Below are 24,088 nucleotides of genomic sequence, written 5' to 3'. Positions count from 1 at the left end.
AACCTCGTACAGCCAGCTCACCTTTACACCTTTCCTCTCTTTCTTTTTTTAGCTTTAATATTCTTGGACTTGTGGGCACAAGAAGTGTGTTGATTATGTTAAGCTCAGGAGACAAGAAAGGAAAAGAAATGTGGAGGGCTAAATATAATAGTGGTGTGAGCTCATGAACTCACATAAGAAGGCCAGTGAATAGCAGAGGTGGGACAGGCCCCACCACAACAAATATTGTATTTGAATTGCACTACAACTTCCTTAAGCTAACTTTCTCTCATAATTGTTTACACCTTTATATAATATTAAAATTGAAGAACATTATAAGACCGGGAACGGTAATTATAATATTTTAAATTACTCGATACTCAAAGTTGTAATATGATTGCGTATTACTAATATTGAAAATCCGTAAGTATTTAACTTTTTAAATAGGTTAGAACCCGAATTACAAATTAGTATTATAGCGCGCACTTGCTAAAAAAAGGATTTACTCTTAAAAATATCGAATCCCGATATAGGAATTAATTCTCATAGTTAGCTCGAAGGCAATCCTATGAATAAAATCCATATTTTATCTCAAAATAAGGAAGATAGCTCAGTTGGGAATATTTGAGCTTGGTTTACCTTCAGTGTCATCTGAGAGGTCGTGAGTTTAAATCCTACTATCACAAGATTAGCCTGTGATGGGTGCAGCACGTGATGCCTGCCGAACGCAGGTCATCATAGTTAGACCATGTCTGACTGGCGTACGCACATGTCCACGTGCCACGTACGTTGTGCGTACTCAGCTATGCTCTCTATATAAGGCTTAGCTGGCACACCACTTCCTTCCTCCTCTCCTCGTACAACTACACATATCCATACCCATACCCAACGTCGAGTCCACCCGTGATACCTGCTCTCCTTATTTCCATACGATTTTTTAAAAACCGGATGGAATTTTTCCCACTTTCCTAGTCCTAAGAGGCGTTAAAGATAATGTCGGGCTCACTCTAGTTCTTAGCTTATCCATAGATACGCATTACTAGGCACTGTGACGATATGGATCCCGCAACTCTCACATATTATGAGATTAGATAAGAAAAGCGGTAGAGACTGGCAGAATCTGGGCTTTTCCCATGTGAGGATGCACTCTAGAGCTCAGCTCTCAATCTCTTCCTCTTCTCTTCTTTAGCTTTAGTTATTTATTCATTTGTACCCAACTACGCGATACGGAACTACGTGAGCTGATGCATCTTAACAAGCACGTGTAGAAAATCTCTTCCTTGGGCTTAGTAATATGAGTTGCGGTATTACTAAGCTAACAAATAAGAGTTCTCGGAATTAGAACCTTAATAAATTCAATTGACCAATTGTTATCTCTCTTACTAACAAATCCCAGCCTTATAACGCTTTACAGGCAGCCGACTAGCCAATTAGCGGAGAAATTCAGTACCACAAGTAAGACCCCTCCTCTTCCACCCATAAACCCTGAAGATAGGATCAAAGAAGAATCATCCAGCGTATACTCAAGGCAACCGAAGCGTAAGGTGGGGAGGCAGGGGAGTCTCAATATACTAGCCAATCAGAAGTAACGAAGTTCACTAGGACAAAACAGAGATAACGATAAGAACGAACAACAAACATCGAAGCAACCACGGCTTCCCAGGCTCCTATGGTGAGACGGGATGAAAGTTCGGATTTAGGATTACGGTTGAAAATGGAGAAGCTGAGGGTTTTCATCCAGTATTCAACAACAGGGTTTTTCCCTTAGACCAAGAAAAGAAGCAGCACCGCTTATTCATTGGGTAGATTAAATAAATAGTTCTAGCGTGATAAGATAACATATATATATACATTACTTAGCACATAGTTTGAATAGTACGGATGGAAATTTGACAATTATTTCTTTGAATCAACACCACGTCTTAACCGTTTAGTGCATCAAAAATCAAAAATTGCTGGATTGACTGCGTTAATTCTGCGGTCGTTTTGACACTTTTTGCGAGCTGAGCGACCGTGTGGTTGTTGAAAAAAATAAAAAAGAAGCTTTGAAAACCAATCGTAGACACGACCGTGGATGCGACCGTAGCAATTTAAAAAGATTTAAAAATCGACAAATTAAATTACTAAGGCTACAATAAAAAGGGCAACGATAAGAAAGGGAAGCGATAAGAAATAGGAAAATTTTAAAATAGTAAAGTTTTTTCCATTACCAATAACCCTAACCTTAAAGGTAAGTAAAGGATTGAAATAATTGAAAAATGACGGCGGATATTTTTTACTCAGGTATAAGTTAGTCCGGCCTCCCGTTGAGCAAGAATTCCGATTTGAAAGAAATCTAACGGATGAGTTTTTGGAATTTAAATTCTTGTTCTCTTTTTTTTTCTGGAGAAAAAAAAAAGAATAAGAAAGTGGGGAAAAGAAAGGGAGAGAGGAAGATGGAAAGAAGAATGAGCCTTTCACTAGCTCCCTTAGACTCTATCCGGCTAGCTCTGTCTAAGGAACTACTATTTTAAAAAGGAGACGATTAAAGATTTTATAAAATATTTAGAATAGTTAGATTATATTAATATTATTGTATATAGCAATAAATGAATAGTTGAACAATAAATTACCTCTCTAAAGAAGTAGAAAATAATATTAACCTCAGCGAATATACTCATTTCAGATACATTATTTTCTAAAGCGTTAAAGAGACTAGTTGCAGCTATAACTAATTTATATAAGCAAAAATCTTCGATACGGAAGTTGAAAGTACCCGATACAGGTTCAAAGTTGTAGTAGATTTAATTTTTATTACACACTTAAAGTCATAATTTATTTAGATAATACAGCCGTTATTTAAAGTTTCCGCGGTATTTTAGCCCCTTCTTCGTAAGTAGCTTTTTCAAAATTCTAATAAACTTAGTAGCATTACAACTTAGTAGATATACAATAGGTTTATTACGGAGCGAGAGAGCACCGTTAAGGATGGAGTAAGATATGCGTTGTTGTACAAAGGAGAGAAAAGGAAGTATGCGTGGAGGACTGGCTATATAGGCGAGAGCCTAGCAGGCTAGTTCGTGCGCGTGCACGTGAGACTGCACGTAACTGTATAACATGTAGCCAGTGCGTGAGTGCATGACTCTGGGCTATGACACCAGCTCTGGCATAGCATATGTACAGCTAGTGCAGTACAACCACATCACAAGCTAGTATTATAATAAGGTTCCTAGTAATATAAGAATTAAAAGTAATGAAATTGCCGTTTAATTAGTTAAATAGAGCGCTCAGCAAAGGAACTTTGTAAATCATATTATTATATTAGCATATATGAAAAGAATTATATAAAAATGACGTCCAGCAGTGCTTTTAGGCTCAATAAATATAAAAACTAGTTAGAATTTTATAGAAAGCTTCGTTTACGTATTTCAATTAAAACTATAAAAGACTTTACGGAATTCAATTGCTTATTATCATATTACTTTTTAATAACCCGTATTAATTATAATACATCGTGATCTAGTCGACATCGAGTTGAGCACCTGGCATACACTGAAAGTATACCTATGAGCATGCCCCTGTCTTGACTGACACTCACTCTACCGCGCATCCGCCAAGGGAACTTGGCGAGTATCCGGAGATCTTTGAAACCATAAGTCGCGCACCAATGCACGGCAAGTCACTTGGTCGTCGTGATCTTGGCGGCGCCCGGATCCAAACTGAGATAACTAGTGACCGGGGAGGACAGGCAAAAATGCACGGGGACTAAAAGACGCACATTCTGAACTCGGCTGCAGCATTGGTGCCAATGTGAGCAGTGGAAAGGCAATTGTCATGTACACTAAATATTGACGGTATCCACCACGCGAAGCGGGCTACTGTCATGAAGCCTCTTTGCGATATTCGGAACCGCTGTACCGCCTCGATAGCCCACGTCGATGGAAGAAATAACGAGACATGAAATCCGGTACAATGTACCATGTTCGTATGGCCCGAGCATGCGTCGGCGGTTCCAGCGTTTTCTACCCAACATTTGAATGCTCGTGGGAATCGATTTTCCATCTGCAGCAAAGTACCTGCTGTGTCTACTGTCCGGGGCCCGTTGGTTCTTATTCGGGTTGTTGTAACTGGAACAAGAGATGCGGGTATATAGGCACGGCATTGGGCCCAGTACCAAACCTTTTGCCGATAGTCGTCGGGTCATGCTGTAGTCAGATTATAATATCGCATGTCATACAGACAAGATTGTAAGCTACTGTGAAATGAAATTTAGGCCAATGCGTACCAGAATTGAAGAATATTATTGTTCAAGATGTTCGGCTGACCTGCGAGTGCAGATCGTGGAGAGCACTCCGAGCTGACCTCATCTGGTCGGCTCGAGTCTCGGACGGCTTTACGGGACGTCTCCCACTCGGTTGAGTTTCAAATCCCGCATTCAAGCCCAGTTGAGGCCTTGCTTGCGTAGAAACCATGGGCTACGGTTCTAGTCGGATTTTTGTTGCTCGTTCGGAGTGAGCATCAAATACCCGCTTTCGAGCCATCCGGCAATCACACCCATTCGGGATTGCTGGATGTCAAGACGACCCTGGTTGTCTGACGCGCAGGACGCTGTGCGAGAGCTTGACTTGACCAATGGCAACGCGTAGTTTACTCGCCAGGGAAGTCGGTCGCAAGAAATCAGCTACGGACCGGGTTGGTCAGCTCCTCCATTGCTGGTAAAGTAGAACAATCGCCATGACTTGCCTGTTCGTGTTTAGAGAGGCGTAAAAGGACACCGTCGTCTGTCGAGTTCGTATCTAAATTATTCTGCCCCAGTTACTAAAAAGAGGAGAAGGAGAGGCAAAAGAGGTCGGCAGTGCATTCAACAATCAGAGACATTCCGCTTGTCAGGCCGAACTCGAAGTCAAAGTGGAAGGCACAGCCAAGATTGTAAAAAAGCGACATGCCCCCACTGAGCTAATCAGAAAGGGAGGCGCGGCCTGCTAACCATTTGTGTCGCAATCTGCACGTCGACAAAGGCTGGAGGGGTGTGTAGATTAGAGTTTGACGTCTGGGTGCTGCTCTATAAAGCTGAACTTTGAACATACCAAGCCGTAACGCTTGGTACGTCGAGGTGAGAGCGATCAATTAGTGTAAACCACTTACACCTTCGACACCCAAGAGGTCTCTAGAGGTAGTTACATCAAGCGTCTGAGACATGAACCGGCTGGTATCACCAGGATGGCAATTTTCCCGAGATGCGATTTGGGCCTGGTGTATCAAAGGCATAAACCAGAATAAGGTGTGCTCTAGACTTAGAAATGTCAAATCGCGACATCATTGATGAAAGTGTCACGTCCGGTACGGTATTTTTGACATGCATTGTGGGAGACCGTGCGAAGGAAAGAGTGTCCTGGATTGCCCTCGCATGTGGATTTCGGCGTGTTAGAGTGGGTCTCTGATAGGTTGGTTTCCATTGAAAGTTACAACTTCACTTCATTATTCCCTCGAGACTTCCCCAAACAAAAGCTCGAGATCACCAAATGCTGAATTTTTCTTGTCATGGCTCACATTCTCAGTAAGTGAATGCTTTGCGACTTAATAGATTGCTCTTCTCTGAGGCTGTTGAGCGGAATTTTCATAGCGGCAGATACCTATGGTAGCGGGTAGGCATCACTTGAGTATGTGCTTGTGACTACAATTTTTTATACAGCAGATCCTGCATTCCAGAAACTCAGATACAAATACCTAGTCACATTTCGTCTGACTTTAACCAAGTACGCTTACACAGTAAAGCCTTGGGTGTCTTTTCAGCATCGTGGCTTGTAGGGATTCTTGCCCCATGTCTCTTCTCAACAGATGCGGTCACCCCCCTCGTCATGGCTAGAGCACTTCGTCATTACGAGCGGGGAGGGGTTCCAGGCCAGGGTAGGATTCATGTCATGTCCTGTGATATTATAAACGATGCAGGAGCTGACGGCGTGACGCTCCCTCCCTGGATTCTTGCGGACATTTTTGCGGCCATATTCGGCATACTCTTCGTTCTCTATTTGTTCCACGGAACTTGAAACCATTTCGATTTGCAGTTGAAGACATTTTCTTTGAAAATCAGGGCCATGATATGTCGTCTTTCACAAGTCATATATGCCTATAGTCATGATGCAGCGAGGGAAAGGTGCAGGATGTAAAGTGTACCTTGAAGCTTGGCCAATTCCGCCGCTTCCTTGCAGCTTGGACGCATGGAGGTGGTTTGGGCTTTTGCATCATTCGACAGTTTTGCCGAGAAAGCCCTTGGTCTCACAGAGTTGACGTCCACACCAACAGCATACCCAGCTCCCGTCCCAGGAGGTTGTTCCGCACCCTCCAATTCCACGTGAAGGTTGCACAGTCACCCTGCCGTCATACTCGATAGCGGCCACAAGGACCACGGAGCGATGGCAGTCCATTCACGCCTTGGCACAAGCAGTTGATGCCGCTCTTGGATATCCGTACCAACACAAATATGATGCTATCGACTTGCTCGCCATTGATATCACCTCGTCTATTGTCATAATGGAACCATATAGGTAGGCTCTGGTAAGGCACTCATCAACATATTCAGATTGTAACAGCGCAATGTATGCTACCAAGGAAAGGCACCTCGGGTCGGATCAAGACAATGGCAGCAATGGTGTGGGAGCCAACCGAGCTTGACAATCCTGGACAAAACACGGCCGGGCTGATGAACCATGCTGTTGTTGCTGCTGCTGCTGGTGCTGTCACTCGAAACCGTACAGATGCATTTCATCACCCATGAACCCCAGCTTTCTCCAGACTGCTAGAACTGCTTCCCGCCCATCCTCACCGTTATCTCCAGTAGTGTACCCGTCCAAGCCGTCCATCTCGCCCATTGACGCGGCACTGGTATTTGATCCACCACACCTCGCGCCCCGAACCACCCTCCTCCAGCACTTGGACCCTTCCCAACGGGCACTGCAACCGCTACCACGTCGAGATTAGCTTAGTCGGTTAAACTTTAATCTGGGCGGTGAAAGAACAGAGATTCAGTTCGGTTCCAGCTTTCCACTCGTCTTTGTCCCGCCACGCGCCCGCCCGTTCATTCGGTTGAACCGCCACAGCCAACAGCAAGATGAGATACTGGGGCATATGACTTAGTACCCCATTACCAAGCAGACCGAGTTTGACCTGATCTCACCTTGCCCGCCTTGGTACGACATCATCCAGGCAGCTTTTCGGAGCTTTACTGGATGCTCTGCGTATCACATCGCGACGTTGCCTTGTCATGAGTGGCCTGGCGACTGCTATGTACACGCCCCCTCCCTTGCATGCCCATGTTCGCACTCTCTCCACTTCTGTGTCCAGGATGGCCAGTCTGACAGGGGGTAGCCTGGAACATGGGCTGCAACTGCCTGCAGAAGGCGGTCCACATGCCAAGGCCCCACCTTGTAAACTACGCCTGCACTTGCCTGATGGGACCCAAATCCATGTGCGCTTGCGCATTTCATTTTGCTTCGCGAGCAATGATCATGGAAGGGACATGGCGACCGCACTTGGAAACATGGAAGTGAAAAAAACTGATATCAATATGTTTGAAGCCAAGGCCTGGATCACGCTCTCGTGCCTCTTTTTTTTTTATGGGATGACACCCCGGGGGAACTAACATAGTTTATCGCATCAAGAATCACTCCGCGTGCCGTCCAAGCATGAAAGTGAAAGTTACAAGTTTTTAAGTTCTTTTGAAAACTGAAAGCGAGAGACACCCGACGGCGCGCCCGGCGGGACCCGGAAACATGAGATTCCATGGAAGCTGACTGAGCGAACCGAACTCTACCGGACTTACGTACATCTTTTCCCCCGACCTTTTTTTATCCTCTTGCCTCTTGTTCCCTTTTTGTTCATTCGTGATTCGACCAGGCGAACGAACCCCATTACCTATCATCATATCTGGAGCCTGTCCCCCAGCCTGTCCCCCCTTCAGCTTCTACCCCCCTCGCCGTGCCATCACTGCAACAAGTTCCGTCCGACTGGTCGGCTCGTGGTTTCTCTGACTTGCGCCAACCAACCATTTCACATGTCCGGCTACCTACTTGACTCTTGTGCGTCTTTCAGTTTGCAAATCCCATATGCACAACCTAACTCTCTTTCTGCATCACCCAGTGCATCACCAAGCGCGCGTGCATTCCAGATCCAAATCAGAGCTTTAGACTCTCACTCTCGGCTGTGACCCTTGGGCCCTCCCCTTGGTCCCTCCTTCCCCCGCTCACCTCACACCTCACACCCCTCCTCCAGTGCGCGAGTGCTTCCACCACCCCGGCCAACCCAACTATATCAAGACACGTCGTTTCGCAGACCCGTTGACGTGGTTAACGTCGCCTGCACTCATGTACGCAGCACAGCCAAACGGCGTTGATAGTGCAACGATCAATCCCGCTGCGCTCAACACAGGTATGCCACCATCACTTTTTTTTTTCTTTAGTGTCTGCCCTGTCCTGCCCTGCCCTGGTGGTCTTGGAATATCTCCCGAACAGTTACCCCCCGTGTAGCTCCGTGTCGCTGGTCCCTTGAGGTTGCGGGGTGCGCGCCTTGCCCCTGCGACCGGGACTGCGTGATGGGTGCCACGGGTGCGTTTACGTTTGCGTCTGCGTGAGCGGTGCGTGTGCGTGAACCATGACGGCGGTGTTGGTCCCGGACGAGGCCCGGGGAAGGGTGGATCCACTCATTCATTCAGTCCAATATCGACCCGACTTCGATGCCGACAGGACCCTTTCGACGGAATTCGGACGGAACCTTGACGACAGCGATATCTCATTGTCATCTTCCTCCGTCCGTATCTTTGTTTTACTGCGGCGATGGGATGGCATCCAGGCCACGGAATGCGGGGAATGCCTGGGGCTTCATTCTACAGGTGCTTCCTGCGGGCCCAGAGATGCGCTGCCTTGGCCTGGGGCCGCCTGGATGGGGACTGCGACAATCCATGATCAGGTCATTGCCCCGCAAGTAACCCGCCCGCTCGGCATCCACCAACACCCCCCTCCCCGCTCCCCAGCGCCAGGGCATGGGCGCAATGGAAGTGGAAGTCGGACCTCCACCGCGCCGCTGGGATTCGCGGACTGCTCGCGTCTAGGCACTTCATCCCCGTCGCGTCAATAGATTTGCCAGTCGCTCTGCAATCTCGTTTTCTCTCTCTTTCATCTGGAAATGCTGTCACAATACCCTTGCATGTGAAATACTGACGTGCGCATCCGACCAGACTTGAGCGAGCCACCACGGACTCTCAAACGGGAGCGTTCTCCCGACGATTATCAATACTCAGGACCGCCAGGGTCTACTGGTGATGACGGTATGTTGTGCATTCCATCCTGACTGATCTTGTGTACCTGTTTCGTCTGCAATTCGGTGTGCCCCTTTCCCCTTGTTACATGTTTAGTCGTGCTACGAGGTGCTGCCGTTGAACACGCTGACACCGTTTTGCGCCCCGAACAGGTGGTGATAAGCAGCCTAGAAAGCGAGGAAGACCGATGAAGTCCAGCAGACCATCTGGGGGTGTCCCCGAGCCCGTTGGCCAGGGCCCCGTTGCGCCGTCTATCCAGCAGACACTTCCACCACAGACACCACAGAATCAGAGTGCTCCTCTCCCTCTCCCGACACAGAAATCCACGTATGCCCCCGCGCCTGCGCCCGCCCCCGCAGCCACGCCTCTCCAGGCTTCGCCGCCCAAGACGACCCCGACCAAGACGACCCTGAAAGCCCTTCCGACCGTTCGCGACCACACAACCGACCAGCTTGGCCCTGGCGGAGATGAATACTTGCCGAGGGAGATTGATGAGGCCGGTGAAAAGAAGGTTATGCCAAATGGGCAGCTTACCGGAAATCGTGAATACAGATGCCGAACGTTCTTAGTACCCAACCGAGGCGATAAGCTTTTCATGTTGGCCACCGAATGTGCCCGAGTTCTCGGCTACCGCGACTCATACCTGCTCTTCAACAAGAACAGGTCACTGTACAAGATCATAGCGAACCAGGAGGAAAAGGACGACCTTGTGAACCAGGAGATCTTGCCTTTCTCGTACAGGTCGCGCCAGATTGCCATCGTCACGGCCCGCAGCATGTTCCGTCAGTTTGGTAGTAGAGTTATTACCAACGGGCGCCGCGTCAGAGACGATTACTGGGAAACAAAGGCACGGAAACAAGGCTTCACCGAGGCTGATCTGGCCGGGGAGAAGAGACCTGGGGGAACCAAGGCCCGGGAAGCAGCCGCCGAAGCCAACCAGAACTCCATGCTCGGAGGACCTCACGGGGAGATCATCTACAACACGAACCCAGGCCCCTACGGCGCCCCGCAGCCCCTCGTACAACCAGGTATGATTGGACCGCCGCCAGCAACCTCGACCAGAATGCCCGTAATAACACTAGGACCAGATTACAATGATACCAGGAGCCGGGACTACTCGACTATTCTGAAGACTGGCCCGCGACAGGAGATCACTGGTCCTCCGTACCAGGACCGGACTCAGACTACACCTCTGTCTGATCTGCACGCCCAAGCTCACCATGCAGCCGAGTTCAACCGGGCCGTTAACCAGCAACGTGAGATGCGTGGTGAATACCTCCAAACCTTGTGGCGGAGGCCTCACGATCAAGCCACTGCCGCGAATCTAGGCCAGCCGGTCGGCTCCGAGGCATCTGCTGTCCCTACCAGCCGGCCAGCCGCATCGTCTCATGCCCCTAGTTCTGGTTTACAGCAACCTGCCATCGTGCCAAACCAGAGCCCTCAAATGATGATGACGGCGGCACCCTACTCGCAGCCCATCCATGCACAGGCTTCGGCCAGTCAAGGTACAATGAGAGGTATGGCTCCAGCTCCAGCTCAGAACAGCTCGAAGGCAACAAACTCTTCGTCAGCTCCTAGCGGAAGCATGCCACAACCCGGTCAGAACTACGGTTATACAAATTCACAGATGTGGCCCCCGACGCCCCAGACGCCGCAGCACAGCTACTCAGCCTACACTGCCCAGCCCCAACAGCCCCATTCTCAGCAATCCCCTGCTCCTCAGTTGCGACACTCGGGTTCAGGAAGCCAGGTTCAGCCAAACAACATGTCTTACTCGACCATGCCCAGCATGAACCAAGGCTATGGTGCTCCCTCACAGGGGATGTACTCTGCTGAAACTCCGCGCCAATACATGCACCAGCAGAGCGCGCCATCCCCGGCGGTTTCGCAGCCTTGGACCCAGCAACAGCAAACTGCTACGTGGTGGTCCAATCAACCACAATAGACGAAGATGGCGCTTTGCTAGGTGCGCGGTTGGTGCGGTGTGGCCAGACATGTTCTTTTGATACAGCACCATACTTGACACTTCTGTCTTATCCCAGGAGGGAAAAACGATTGCTGAAAATACACGCCTTCCGCCCGGTCATCCTTCTTCATAGTTTCCGAGTTTCAAACGTTTCAGAGATACCCCAGTATTCGAATTATTGGAGAGGCGAGCGTACCTTCTATTGGGCGGGCGTGCAATGGGTTTGTAGCATTCGGGTTTTCCGGTATCGGATTATAGAGGAGTCTGTGGGGGGTGGAGGGCTGGTTCCATGTTTGTTGGTTTTCTTTTTTCTTTAATTTTCGGATGATACCTCTTTTTGTTGGCGTGCTTGCTCAGCCGGCTCTCCGGGTCTCTACTCTCTTTCCCCCACAACTTACGAAGGTGCCCATCGGCTGTACACATATGCTTCTTGCCCACTCGGATACTCGGCTGTTTGGCAATTTTGTGGTTATTATGGCTTTTATATCAGCTATACGATTCCTGGCGATATCGTATGCTGGGGTTGCTGGACGAGGGATCTCGGCACTGCAGTGCTTGGTTCGAGGAGATAAGATGGAAGGGAAAGGTTTCTTGGTCACCTACGAGTGTTATACCCTGTTTTCGCGGTGGAGGGAATTCTGTATTTCTTTGCACTTGGCTCTCTTCGCTTCATCTCTTGTTGGGATTTTTATGACCCCCCTTTATTTGCTTTCCCAATGCAAATTTTTCCTTGGTCGCATTCGGTTAGCAAAGGAATTGTTAGGATAACGCTGGTACCAAGTAGCGGTTTAGGGTACGCTCTTCTCAAATTGGATTATCATCTTTCTGGCAATGCTCGTTTTATATCCCACCACTTCCACGTTCTCGCGTCACGTTGCCTCTTGTTATCGATGTACTGCCTCCTGTCAGTTTTTGGTCTTTTTACCCTTTCATGTCTTTCAAATTAGGTGCGGATGTACACTTGTTTTGTCGTATCAACAGTGACACAACTTCTCTGTCGAGGTCTTCAGTCAAGCTAGCTTATATCGTATTTCGTCTTGGGCACTTGGCTCGTATATTTTCCATTCACTTCTACCACTCACCCTCACATGATGAGGGTGGTGGTCGCCTCAGTGGCTTTATGTGTTTCTTATGCTTCCGTCATCCCTGTTTCCGACCCCGGGTATGCTATTCGATATCTGGTCGTGAACTGCTTCGAACATGTCTGGTAGTTGACCATGTTTGAATTACCAGGGTGAGTGGCTAGGCTCAACAAGCAAGTAACACTCAAGTGGAACTTGGACCGTCACTATAAATCCCATGGCCCCTAGCAAGTACATCAGCCCGAGTAGCCGTCCACGATGTTTTGAGAGTAACAGGTCGTGGATCAATTTGATTGTTTACTCCCACTGCAACTGAGAACTGTAACCGTGGCCGATTAGTCAGTTAACCCAAGTCCATCGCTACAATTGTTTAAAATCTTGTTCGACGGCATATAGCTCTAATAAAACATCACAAATGATCATTAAATATCTACTACTTTGACCATTCGGTCTACCAACCAACCTTTTAACTACCTCTCGCCTTCGTCTGTCGTAACAAATACCGCCCCATATAACCAGTTCAACATTATAACCACCTACCGCCGATGAAAAACATCTGATTACTCGACAGACACTTCCTCAAACACCTCCCCCTCCCCCTCCGCCTCTCCCTCCTCCCCCCCTTTTTTCTTCTCATCCCCATCCTTCCTCCCAGCCCTAACAACAATAACAGGCAACTCCCTCACATCCACATGCTCCTGACTTCCCAAGTCCACAATCCTCACCGCCTCGATCCCCAGCACGCCCTCCCTAAGCGCCAAAAACCTCAACTCGACCACCGCACACGCGTTGGGGACCAGCGGCCCCACGCGCGCGTCCGCGGAAAGGCAGACAACCTCGGTGCTGTCCACCACGCTGCTGCGCTGCATCGCGTGCACCACGTTATCGTCCAGCACAGCGTCGGCGATCAGTGGGTCGCGCTTGTTGGAGGGCGCCGCGGTGGAAAGGGCGCGGTGCGTGCGGACCTCGTTGCGCCGGCGTTTGGGGAGGGCGTAGAGCGCCAGCCTGCGCTGGGAGGAGGAGGCGGGGGAGGTTCCGGAGGTGGCGTTATTGGTGTTGGAGGGGGTGGTGAGGATGGCGGCAGGAATCCCGGAGGCAGCGGCGGCGATGCTGATGCTGTTGCTGCGGGTTGTGATGATGGTGTCACGGTTGGGTCCGCCGTTGGTGCCGTTGGTCATTGTTGTTGTCGAAGAAGCAGCGGAGGCGGCACTCTCTGGTTTAGTCCTGTTGACGACGAACACGGTCCAGGCAAATTCCTCGCCGGCGTACACGGGCCGGTCGGGCCCGACGAAGGTCACGGTTATCCCAAAGTCCGGGATGGGTGTCTCGAAGTTGCGCTGCGTGGTGATGGAGGCCTCGAGCGAGGGGAGCGCGTCCGGGCGGGTGACGGAGGGCGAGACGAGCGGCATCGAGTCGACGCCGCCTGAGATAGACAGCTGGCTGGGCTTGTGTCGGCGCTCGATCGGCTTCGTCATGGGCGTGCCAAAGCCTGGGTTGACGGGTAAGGTGAAGTCCAAAGGTGTGGTCCAGGACATGGTCAGTTTCGGGGTGCAAGGGTCGCCACCCTCGGGCTGAACGAGGACGGCCACCTCGACTGTTATGACCAGTTCGCGGGAGGGGTGCTTGCTGATGATGTCGAGCTGGCGCGGGGCGAGCCGGTAAAGGAAGGTGAGGTGGTCGTGGGCGACGCAGTGTAAGGGGAGGGCCATGAGGTCTTGGCTGTTGAGGTCGTCGACCGTGCCGTCGGTTACGGCTAAGTCGATCTTTTGTAGGGCGGCTTCGCAGTCGAAGAAGGGGGTGAAGTCCACCTCGAGCAAGGCGATCAGGGCTGGACTCGGTGGGCTGGTGTTGGGCCGCGCGAAACGTACTCGCGTGTGGACAACGGGGAAGACTCGAAGTCTGAGGCTCTGCATGCCCCTGAATAGACGTAGTGGTTGTTTTGTCTGCGTGACGGGGGCTACGCGGGATACTCGGAGAGCGGACAGACGGGGCTGGATACCGCCTAGCATTGGGTCGTCGGCGAAGGACTCGAGAAGGTTGAGGCCTGCTGGTGCGCAGCTTTGCATATAGCCGTCGTCGACCATATCTCGAGATTTCCTGGGGTCGAGAAGCTTCAAGCCGGCAGTTGCTGCAAAGACGATCGAGGGTGCTTGTAGTCTCATCCTTGGTCGCGATACGAAGACAGGCATCTTCCAGACGGCGTAGACGTATGAATCCCTTCCGTCATTCGCTTTGCCGTCTCCATCCTCTTCGGCCTTCTCCTTTGCATTTTCCTCCTCCCCCGTACTCAGGATTATGGCATCGGTCGTGTCTGGAACGAGTCCGGTGTAGATAATCTCAGACGCCGGAGGGCCTTCCCGGTCAGATCCATGTCCGTTCACAATCTGAGCTTCTAACGTGACGACTATACGGGATAGTGAAGATCGTAGTGTTTCCTCATATCGGCGAGGGGTACGGAGTACAAGATAGACATCAGCGGTTTCATCTGCAGGTAAGGCATGAGTAAAGTGAGAGAGCAGTGCGGATACGTGATGCCAACCTCATACCGAAAAACAGCACATCTCGTTGGCCGATGCCTTCTAGCAAGTCTGGTGGTGAAGTTACGTCTGCCTTGAAATTGGTAGCGGAGGGAATGATGTAACTGAAATTGGACTGTTCCAGAAATGCTCGGCCATCATCGTGAGTGTCATCGTCGTCAGTCATGTTATAAGCCATTGTGTTATGCAGATATGAGTGAGTGTCGTCGGTCCAGTCGTTGCCTCTCCTGGGTTTTTGTGTGAGGCCACTCAGTACTTTGGTTGCCGGTTAGGGTAGAAGATAATACTGAACACCTTCCCTGCTAATTCGGATGTGTTTGCTGGTCCAGTTATAAGTTGATAAATATATCCCGGCTTGAAATCGTTTTGATCAAGCAGATCTGATATATGGAAAGAACTACAATGAAGGCATTCAGGAGTCGTAGGTAGTCGGATCTGGCGCCGGTGTTAAGGTAACCGAGACCGACTGGCGAGGTTGAGTAACACCGCAAGTCCACAATAAACGGCAAGGGCCCGGCCGGCCGCTTTCTAGACCAGCGACAGCGACAAGCCTGGAGTGCCGGGGGCGACCCTGGAATGACAACCAGAGTAATTCGCGGCTCCACAGAAGCTGAGATGGCCCGTGCAACGCACTTCCTGGCTGCGGTCTTGGCATTTGAACCGCTTCACCCAAACTGTCAAACTGCCAAACTGCAGTGGATCCGTGCACTTTCCCGTCATTCTTTCGCCTGGGCTGTCGCGCATTTTCTTAGGGTCCTCTTCCAATTCAAGTTTTCCCGTCTTCAACCCCACGACCGCATCGCTGGCTGACCCCCGACACCCACCGTACAACTTGGTCGAAACACTGACGGAAAGGAATATATCTTTTCATCATTGACCACATACTCAACCACGATGAATCCCCTGCCCGGCGGGCCGTTCCCGGTGCCAGGCGTGACCTGGCAAGAACACCGTACGCCTGATGGACGCGTGTACTACTACAACTCCCTGACGAGGGTCACGCAATGGACTAAGCCGGAGGAGCTGATGACTCCCGCCGAAGTAGGTTGATGTCGCTCTCCGCCCGTGGTCGAAACGAAGTACTAACAGTCTTCCAGCGTGCGCTTGCCAACCAGCCATGGAAAGAATACACAGCCGAGGGCGGCAAAAAGTACTGGTACAATACCGAAACCAAGCAAAGCTCGTGGGAGATGCCTGAAATCTATAAGCAGGCTCTTGGTGTTGGAACTACGACGCCGACCAGTGTTGCGTAAGTCCATTGACCCTCGCGTATTCAGCCAGACAGCGTCAGTAACTAACATCTTTCTCAACAGTACTCCTACCGGTCCTTTTTCGGCTCCCGGAGGTGGCCATCAGGGTGGATATGGAGGCGGTCAGTCCGATAACTACCGCCCCGACAACCGTGATCGTGACCGCGACCGTGACTACCGCGACCGTGATCGGGACCGTGATCGGGACTATCGCGATCGGGATAGGGACCGGGATCGTGATCGTGACCACCATCGCGACTATCGTGACCACCGCGATCACAGAGAGCCACTGGGAGAGTCACGCCAGTTGACGTTCGGCAACAACAATGCTGCTCCAGCTTTCATTCCTGCGACCGCCGATCCCGAATATGCGACGCCAGAGGAGGCTGAGGCTGCCTTCGTCAAGCTCCTGAAACGCAGTGGCGTCCAGCCCGATTGGACTTGGGAACAAACCCTTCGAGTCGTCCTCAAGGACCCTCAGTACCGCGCTATCAAGGATCCAAAGGATCGCAAGGCCGCTTTCGAGAAGTATTGCCATGATGTCATTGTTCAAGACAAGGAGCGTGCAAAGGAGAGACTAACCAAGCTGCGCGCCGATTTCGCTACGATGCTTCGGAGCCACCCGGAAATCAAGCATTACACTCGCTGGAAGACCGCTCGGCCCATGATCGAGGGCGAGACCATCTTCCGATCTACCAATGACGACAACGAGCGACGCCAGCTGTTCGAGGACTACCGTGTTGAGCTCAGGAAGGCACACAAGGACCAGCAGATCGCATTGCGCAAGAGTGCTATGGACGGTCTGATTGAGCTTCTCCCTAAGCTTGACCTGGAGCCCTATACCCGGTGGTCCGAGGCACAAGGCACTATTGAGAGCACTGCAGAGTTCCAACAGGATGAGAAGTACAAGTCCCTCAGCAAGTATGACATTCTGACCGTCTTCCAAAACCACGTCAAGGCTTTGGAACGCACCTTCAACGACTCCAGGCAAGAGGAGAAGAATAAGAAGCACCGCAAGGAGCGCAAGAACCGCGACAATTTCTGCGCTCTTCTTGCCGAGTTGAGGAAGGATGGTAAGATCAAAGCAGGATCCAAGTGGTCCAAGATCTATCCTCTTATCGAACATGACGAAAGGTACTTGGCAATGGCAGGCCAACCCGGCTCGACCCCCATGGAATTATTCTGGGACATTGTCGAGGAAGAAGAACGTGCTTTGAGAACCACCAGGAATGATGTCCTGGATGTCATTGATGTGAGTGCGCTTGAGCGTATGGCTCCTTTCGAATCTCTACTAACGAAGGATGACAGGATAAACGGTTTGAGGTCACTCCCAAGACAACTTTCCAAGAGTTTGAAGCCATTGTGAAAGATGACCGCCGCACCGCTAACATTGAGCGCGATATTCTTGAGCTTATTTTCGAGCGTGTAAGTGACCTACATCCACGGAATTCGGGAACAAATATCTGACCAGCGAAAAACAGCTTCAAGAAAAGAAGGCCAAACGCTCAGCAGATGACGACAAGCATTCCGAACGCCAGCAGCGTCGGGCCTTGGACGATCTTCGTTCGTACCTTAAGAGGTTGGAACCTCCCATCACGGTCAATGATACTTACGAGCAGGTAGAGGGCCGCATTGCTCAGAGCGACGAGTTCAAGGCCGTCACTTCGGACGAGGCTCGCCGCGGTGCCTTCGAAAAGCATATTCGCCGCTTGAAAGAAAAGGAAGAAGAGGCCGAAAGAGACCGTTTGCGCCGTCGTGATCGCGGCGACTCGTACCGGGACAGGGGTGAGCGCTCTCACCGCAGCAGTGCCCGCTCCGCTCGGAGCCGCAGTCCAGAACACGATCCATACGAAGCAGACCGCCGCAAGGCAATCGCCGAGCGGGAACGCAATTTCCGCAAGTCCAGCATGGCAGAGAGCCTGCTTTCGGACCGCAGGTCAGTAGATGGTCACCATGACTCTATTCGAGACAGAGAGAGAGATCACGATCGCGAGCGTGATCGTGATCGTCGTGACTACCGTGACCGTGATCGTGAGCGGGACAGAGACCGTGAACGTGACCGTGATCGCGAGAGAGACAGGGACAGAGATCGGGAGAGAGACCGCGATCACCGGGATAGAGACCGCGCCCGTTCGCGTGAACGCGACCGTGATTACGACCGCCGCCCTCGTCACGACGAGCTCAACCATTATGACCGGGAACGACGCAGTCGCGATGAGGATAGGGAAAGGATCTATCGCAGGCGAGTAATGGATCGCGATGTTGATGAGCTGCCATATGGTGACGAGAGACCCAGCTCATCCCGCCGCGCGCGCCCCGAAGAGGACGACCATGACCGCAGGCCCCCGGCAAAGAGAGTCAAGACCGAGCCGAGCACCACCGCTGCTCCTGCCGCCGGTGCTACTGCCGCTCCCGCCACCGCTCCCGCCGTCAAGGTCGAGGCTACGAACCCCGCCTCTGATGGCGTCAAGTCGCCACAGCCTCCAAAGCAACAAGAGAAGGAGAAGACGCCACCGCCGCCTGCTGTTGTCCGTGCGGGTAGCGAAGAGGGCGAGATTGAGGAGGACTAAGTGCCTGACTCCGTCCAATTCCTGGCTCCAAGCCAGGAATTGTCGAGGTTACGGATGGGTTATGTTGACCTCCGCCTGAAAGCGTTGGGAAGTCCGGATGGCTATATATGCAGTCTAAAAGTACTCTCGTACGTGTTTACCACCACCACTTCCCATCTCTAATCATCAATAGCAAAGTCCTTTTTTCCTGTACTTGCCTTTTTCTTCTTTGTCTTTTTTTTATAACTCAGAGCATTGTCGACATCGGGTCTTTCGTTTCGGCTTTGGCCAGGTAGAAAAAATTGCATGCGTAAAGAGAAAATTTGGATACACAACGGGGCAATCTAAAACGACGCGCCATCCATGATCGCTCGCTCGCTCGGTGAGTCGACAATATCCTTTCGTTGCAATATTTGTGCGGGTCGAAATGCTTAATGACTTAAAATAACTATGTGTCCATGGTCCTACATACTGGTTGGTGAGTTTAGCTTTCCTCTCGTCTCTTTCACTGAATCGTCGTCTACTTAATGGCGGGGAGACGATCACACATATCATTTTGTCTATCAGGTCAGTCAACTGATTTCCGTACGTTCAATTAAGCCTTCACTTCGTTAGTCAGTTCACCTGTAAAGATGAATGAAGTGGAAGAGGCATAAATAACTGAACAGCGAGGGGAAATAACAAGAAATGGAACAAGAGTCCACAAAAGACAACAGTAACAATAGACAAAAGTAAAAATATGAAGAAAAACCCTTCACGCTCTAATCATGACAGTTTATTTCCAAGATGAATCATGACGGCCTCTACCTTCTCGTCTTAGTCATCGTTTGTGCTTCTTATGGCCCAATACTCTACGTTCAGAATGGTTCTCTGCGTCATCTTTGGTATACTTCTTCCGTACAGGATCTCGTGACATCGTGGCGATCAATAAACATAGTAGAATTGATATTTGTATGTTGCCAGTGTAAAATTCAACGTGTATAGATCACAACTACTCAGTTCGATCGATTGCCTCCCATCTCATTCCTCCTCCTTTCCCATTCTTTTTCCCTTTGGCCCTCCCGAAATCGTCGCTGGGTTTCAAGAGTGCCTCCCGGCGGCAGTCGCCCTGCTTGACCCGTTGCCTCTCAATCTACAAAAAGTCCAACCATCCTAGGTGAATAGGCGGCTTCCCCCGCGTCCGTTGTTATAGTTAACCCTCAAGCAAGGGTTTCGTCAAAACACAGTGTAAAAATGACAAGCGCAAAATGTGACGGGGGGAATTCTCTTCTCTTTTTGTAGGACCAGGCAACAGGGGACAGACTGCCGCCGCCGGGGTTAATCATCCGGCTCGTCATCCTCGGAGGAGGCGTCGAATTCTGAACCAGAACGGCCGCCGCCGCTACCGCTACCGCTACCGCTACCGCCATCATCCCTGGCGCCGCAATGAATGGAGGAACTGCCGTTTTCTTTTTGGACGCCTAGAACGCCGGAATCCGATGCATCATCATAACAGCGGCGGTGGTGTTGGGTATTGCCTCTGCCGCTGTTTTTATTATTCTTGTGAAGAACATCCCTGGAGATGCCCTCTTTAACTGCTCTTCTCGGGATCGTCCAAGAAGAACTGTGGAAAAAGAGACATGTCAGTATCAGGTTGCAGCATGCGGATAAACCACAGATTGATGCAGGATGAAAACTTACGTAGTTGCCGCCGAGCTTCTGCTCCTGGTCGAGCTGAGAGTTCAACTTGTTGATACGAGGGCGGTAGTTGGTAGGATCACGACGGAAAGTGACATCAAGGTTCTTCAAGAAGGTGTTGCAACCGGTGAGCAGAGACTCGGGCTTGTTAGCGTGAGCGTCGATACCGGGCTGGCCATCGAAGACAATGACGCGGTCGGCAAGGTAGGTGGCCATGATGAAATCGTGTTCGACGATGAAGGCGGTCTTCTTGGCGTGCATGATGAAACGCTTGATGACACGGGAAGCAATGATACGCTGCTCGGAATCGAGGTCTAGAGGGAGGTTAGCAATGCATTCCAAAAGGTGAGGGGGAAGACTGTTCACGTACAGGCAGAAGGCTCATCAATGAGGTAGATATCAGCAGGGATACCGAGAGCAAGAACGATAGCAACTCTTTGAAGTTCACCACCGGACAAATGCTTGACTTCCTGATCAATGAAATCATCAAGCTTGAGGGGCTTGACGACATCAGTCTGGAACTGAGGAGACAAGAAAGCAGCCTTAATCTTCTTGAAGAAGAGTTGGCGAACGGTACCCTCGAACTTGGGAGTAATGGTCTGGGGCTTCATGGAGATCTTCATCTCAGGAACCCTCTTGGTACCATCAGGCTTAAGAACACCGGCCAAGAGACGGCAGAAGGTGGTCTTTCCGGTACCGTTCTCACCCATCATGACGATAATCTCGGAATCAGAGAAGGAACCAGCGTCGATGGACAGGTGGAAGTTGCCCATGGTCTTCTCCATGGCAGGGTACTTGAAGGCGCGCGTCTTGTCCTGGATGAACTCCTCAGTGCCTTCGGCGATGCGGAAGGTCAAGCTCTCGTCACGGAAACGCAAGTTCTCGGTAGGGATGTGACCGTCGAGGAAAATGTTGATACCTTCACGGACGGAGTGAGGAAGGGTGACGACACCGTAGACGGCGGGCTGACCGTAGAGACAGCAGACGTAATCGGAGAGGTAATCGAGGACGGACAAATCGTGCTCGACGACGATGACGTAGTCGTCGGGGCGGAGGAGGGAGCGAATGATGCGGGCGGCGCTCAATCTTTGCTTGACATCGAGGTACGAGGAAGGCTCGTCGAACATGTAGACATCGGCCTTTTGAACGCAGACGGTACCGATGGCGAAACGCTGAAGCTCACCACCGGAAAGGAGGGTGACATCACGATCGTAGATATGGCGCAACTCTATTCGGAATCAGCCATGGCGTCCAAACACCCAAGTTATGAAGCGCAAAGCATGTTGAACCTACCAAGGGTGTCGAGAACCTCGTCGAGGTTGTCAAGGGAGCGGCGGCCCTCAATGAGGAACTTGACGCTCTTATCGGGGGTGCGGATAGCCTTGGGGATCTGGTCGACGTACTGGGGCTTGACAACAGCCTTCAGGTCATCCTCAAGGAGCTTGGTGAAATAGTCTGCAAACGTGTCAACCCTCTGATCTCCTTCCATTCAGGTATCTTCCCTTACTCTGCAACTCAGAACCGCGGAAATACTTGATGACGTCCTCCCAGTCCGGCGGGTTGTCGTATCTGCCAAGGTTGGGCTTAAGCTTTCCGGAAAGAATCTTGAGGGCGGTACTCTTGCCGATACCGTTTGTTCCGACGAGACCCAAAACGTTGCCGGGACGGGGCATGGGAAGACGATGGAGCTTGAAGCTGTTGGCGGCATAGCGATGGGTGATCTGGCTCTCGAGGTTGGTGGGCAGGTTGATAATGGTGATGGCGCCGAAGGGGCAGCGCTTGGGGCAGATACCACAACCAATGCACAGCGACTCGGAGATAAAGGCGATGCGCGACTCGGGGGCCACCTATAACTCGGATGTCAGGAGGATGTTGTCGCGCAAAACACGGGGATCGTAAGGGGGCCGGAGAGATATTACCTCGATCTATTAGAGAGCAGTTAGTTAGTTGCCTGGTCGTGATACCGCAAGAGGGCTATGGACGAGGGAGGAGAGCTTACACAGAGTTTACCGGAGCGGACGACGGGGCATGACTTCTTGCATTCCTGGCGACACTTCTTGGGCTTGCACTTGTCGCTACTGACGATAGCGATACTATAGACACGAAACAGGTGTGGTCAGCAAGATGGACAGGCATAAGACGGCGCATACGGCCAAACCAGCGCAGGCCAGTCGCGGCCGGTGCTTCTGTAAGCATCGCACACATGCGTGCGGCCTTAATCGTTGGGAACGCACCGAGTGAGTTTGTCCGACATCTTGTCTGTGGTTTCGCTTTGCGAACTGGTCGAGATGGGTAAATTTGGGCGGACCGCTATCCTAGGCGCAAAACGGGAAACGGGGGAGGGGGAGAAATTCTCAAGGTGCCGCACGTCTCGGAATGCTACCAGCAGAGTGGAGAGGTCCAAACAAGGCGGAGGAGGCTGACACGACTTCTCCAGAGGCAACGTGGGTCGACGTCGGGTTGCGGGTTTCTGGACAATGTCCTCGTCTCGAAAAAATGTCAGGACAGCTGCACCGTGCGCCGAGTCTGGTGTGTGGAGGGCAGGAGGGGCAGGGCAAATCGCGAAAAAAAGACCCCGCTTGCCCTGTGTTAAAGTCAACGCTAAACCAACATGGCAACAAGGTAGGGGCTAGCTCAGTGTAAGCTGAAATATGCCACGATTGATAGGTTACCAAAAGTCCACTGTTCCCGCTGTTCCATACGTCCCCTACCTTACTCTCTCTCTCTCCATCATCTTGTCTTTTACCTCAGGCTATCTTCAATATCCCCGAGGCTCTCTAAACTTGTGGTCGTACTACCTAACTAAAGCTCTTGTTTACACATTGTTCAAGGGTTGTTGCGGCTGGTCGTGTACATTGAGATTTTACCATTGTTCTTGTCTCTTTGTTCCGTTTCCGCATCCCCTCGAGCTTCCGCTTCCTTTCAGCAGAATCTCTGTCTAAAGGTACTTTGGTACAGTGACCCAAATGGCATCATGGATAAGTTTACAACATTGTGTGCTATCTTTGCTGAGGTTTGGTTGTTTCTGGTTATCGGCCAAAATAATTCGGTTTCTGCTGAACACAACCTTTACATCGCCCATTTGCCGGACATATACACACCGCTTCACTGGACGACTACACCATGGACGATGGATGATAGCTGGGTAGATTCGCTACCAAAACTACTCTCTTTTGCAAGTGATCATTGCTTTCTCCGTGGGCAATCACATCCGACCCATCTCTACACAAGGGAGCAGGTTGGAGCCTACGCTATCTCAGCATGTCTCTGGTACTCCTAACAAATTGTCAATGGCGGCGTATCGTTTGTTTGGATGCAAGTATGGTCGACGACATCAAGTTTGTCATGAAGTTCTGTGGGCGGAGGTGCATGTGTTAGGGTTGGCAACAGGACGCGGAGTCCTCCCACCACCGTATCGATATTCGAAAAGGAAATCTCTCGCAGCATGATGCCGTCAACAGCCACGGTGCAGAGAGGCGCAGGGTTACTGATGGCCGCGCAGTCAAACCGGACTTCCGAAGCTGTGATGGCTACCCATCGACGGACGTACATTATCTTTACCTTGGCCGGGCAGGAACTCACAACAATATGGTCCGAGTTAGGTGGCCGAGGTAGCTTATGCTACGCGGCGTTGTCGACAGCAGAAGCTGAAATCGCCATGCAAGACGTTGCGGATAGTTGGCAACGGAATGCCAGGTGATGAGATTAGCAGTTAAGTGAAGCTGAGTTGGTACTTCAGCGGCAACGGGATCGGGTGGG

At 50.9% G+C, this 24,088-nt stretch overlaps 4 protein-coding genes across 4 annotated transcripts; 2 read left to right on the top strand and 2 right to left on the bottom strand.

Moving 5' to 3' along the window:
* The first annotated feature begins 7,717 nt into the window (after positions 1–7,717).
* On the top strand, positions 7,718–12,592 carry SMAC4_02795 (uncharacterized protein). The gene is made up of 3 exons (XM_066089843.1): positions 7,718–8,382; positions 9,188–9,277; positions 9,421–12,592. Exons 1-3 carry the CDS (start codon positions 8,319–8,321, stop codon positions 11,211–11,213), a joined length of 1,947 nt encoding a protein of 648 aa, XP_065945673.1. The 5' UTR covers positions 7,718–8,318; the 3' UTR covers positions 11,214–12,592.
* Positions 12,593–12,876: 284 nt separating this feature from the next.
* Positions 12,877–15,409, bottom strand: SMAC4_02794 (uncharacterized protein; the record flags this gene model as incomplete). The annotated part of the gene is made up of 2 exons (XM_003348249.2): positions 14,863–15,409; positions 12,877–14,801 (listed from the first exon to the last, which is right to left on the bottom strand). The coding sequence occupies exons 1-2, from the start codon at positions 15,029–15,031 to the stop codon at positions 12,877–12,879; spliced, it is 2,094 nt and encodes a 697-aa protein (XP_003348297.1). The 5' UTR covers positions 15,032–15,409.
* Positions 15,410–15,578: 169 nt separating this feature from the next.
* On the top strand, positions 15,579–19,253 carry SMAC4_02793 (uncharacterized protein). The gene is made up of 5 exons (XM_003348248.2): positions 15,579–15,894; positions 15,951–16,102; positions 16,167–17,355; positions 17,412–17,528; positions 17,585–19,253. Exons 1-5 carry the CDS (start codon positions 15,748–15,750, stop codon positions 18,671–18,673), a joined length of 2,694 nt encoding a protein of 897 aa, XP_003348296.2. The 5' UTR covers positions 15,579–15,747; the 3' UTR covers positions 18,674–19,253.
* Positions 19,254–19,606: 353 nt separating this feature from the next.
* SMAC4_02792 (uncharacterized protein) lies at positions 19,607–22,747 on the bottom strand. Its single transcript, XM_066089842.1, has 7 exons — positions 22,564–22,747; positions 22,329–22,422; positions 21,837–22,254; positions 21,623–21,784; positions 20,700–21,557; positions 20,333–20,643; positions 19,607–20,255 (listed from the first exon to the last, which is right to left on the bottom strand). The coding sequence occupies exons 3-7, from the start codon at positions 22,000–22,002 to the stop codon at positions 20,223–20,225; spliced, it is 1,530 nt and encodes a 509-aa protein (XP_065945672.1). The 5' UTR covers positions 22,003–22,254; positions 22,329–22,422; positions 22,564–22,747; the 3' UTR covers positions 19,607–20,222.
* Between the last annotated feature and the right edge of the window lie 1,341 nt (positions 22,748–24,088).

This window comes from Sordaria macrospora, chromosome 1 (assembly GCF_033870435.1).
Source record: "Sordaria macrospora chromosome 1, complete sequence".
Classification (NCBI taxonomy): Eukaryota; Fungi; Ascomycota; class Sordariomycetes; order Sordariales; family Sordariaceae; genus Sordaria; species Sordaria macrospora.
Note: the sequence above shows the minus strand (reverse complement) of the source record. Positions and strands in the feature narration are given on the sequence as shown.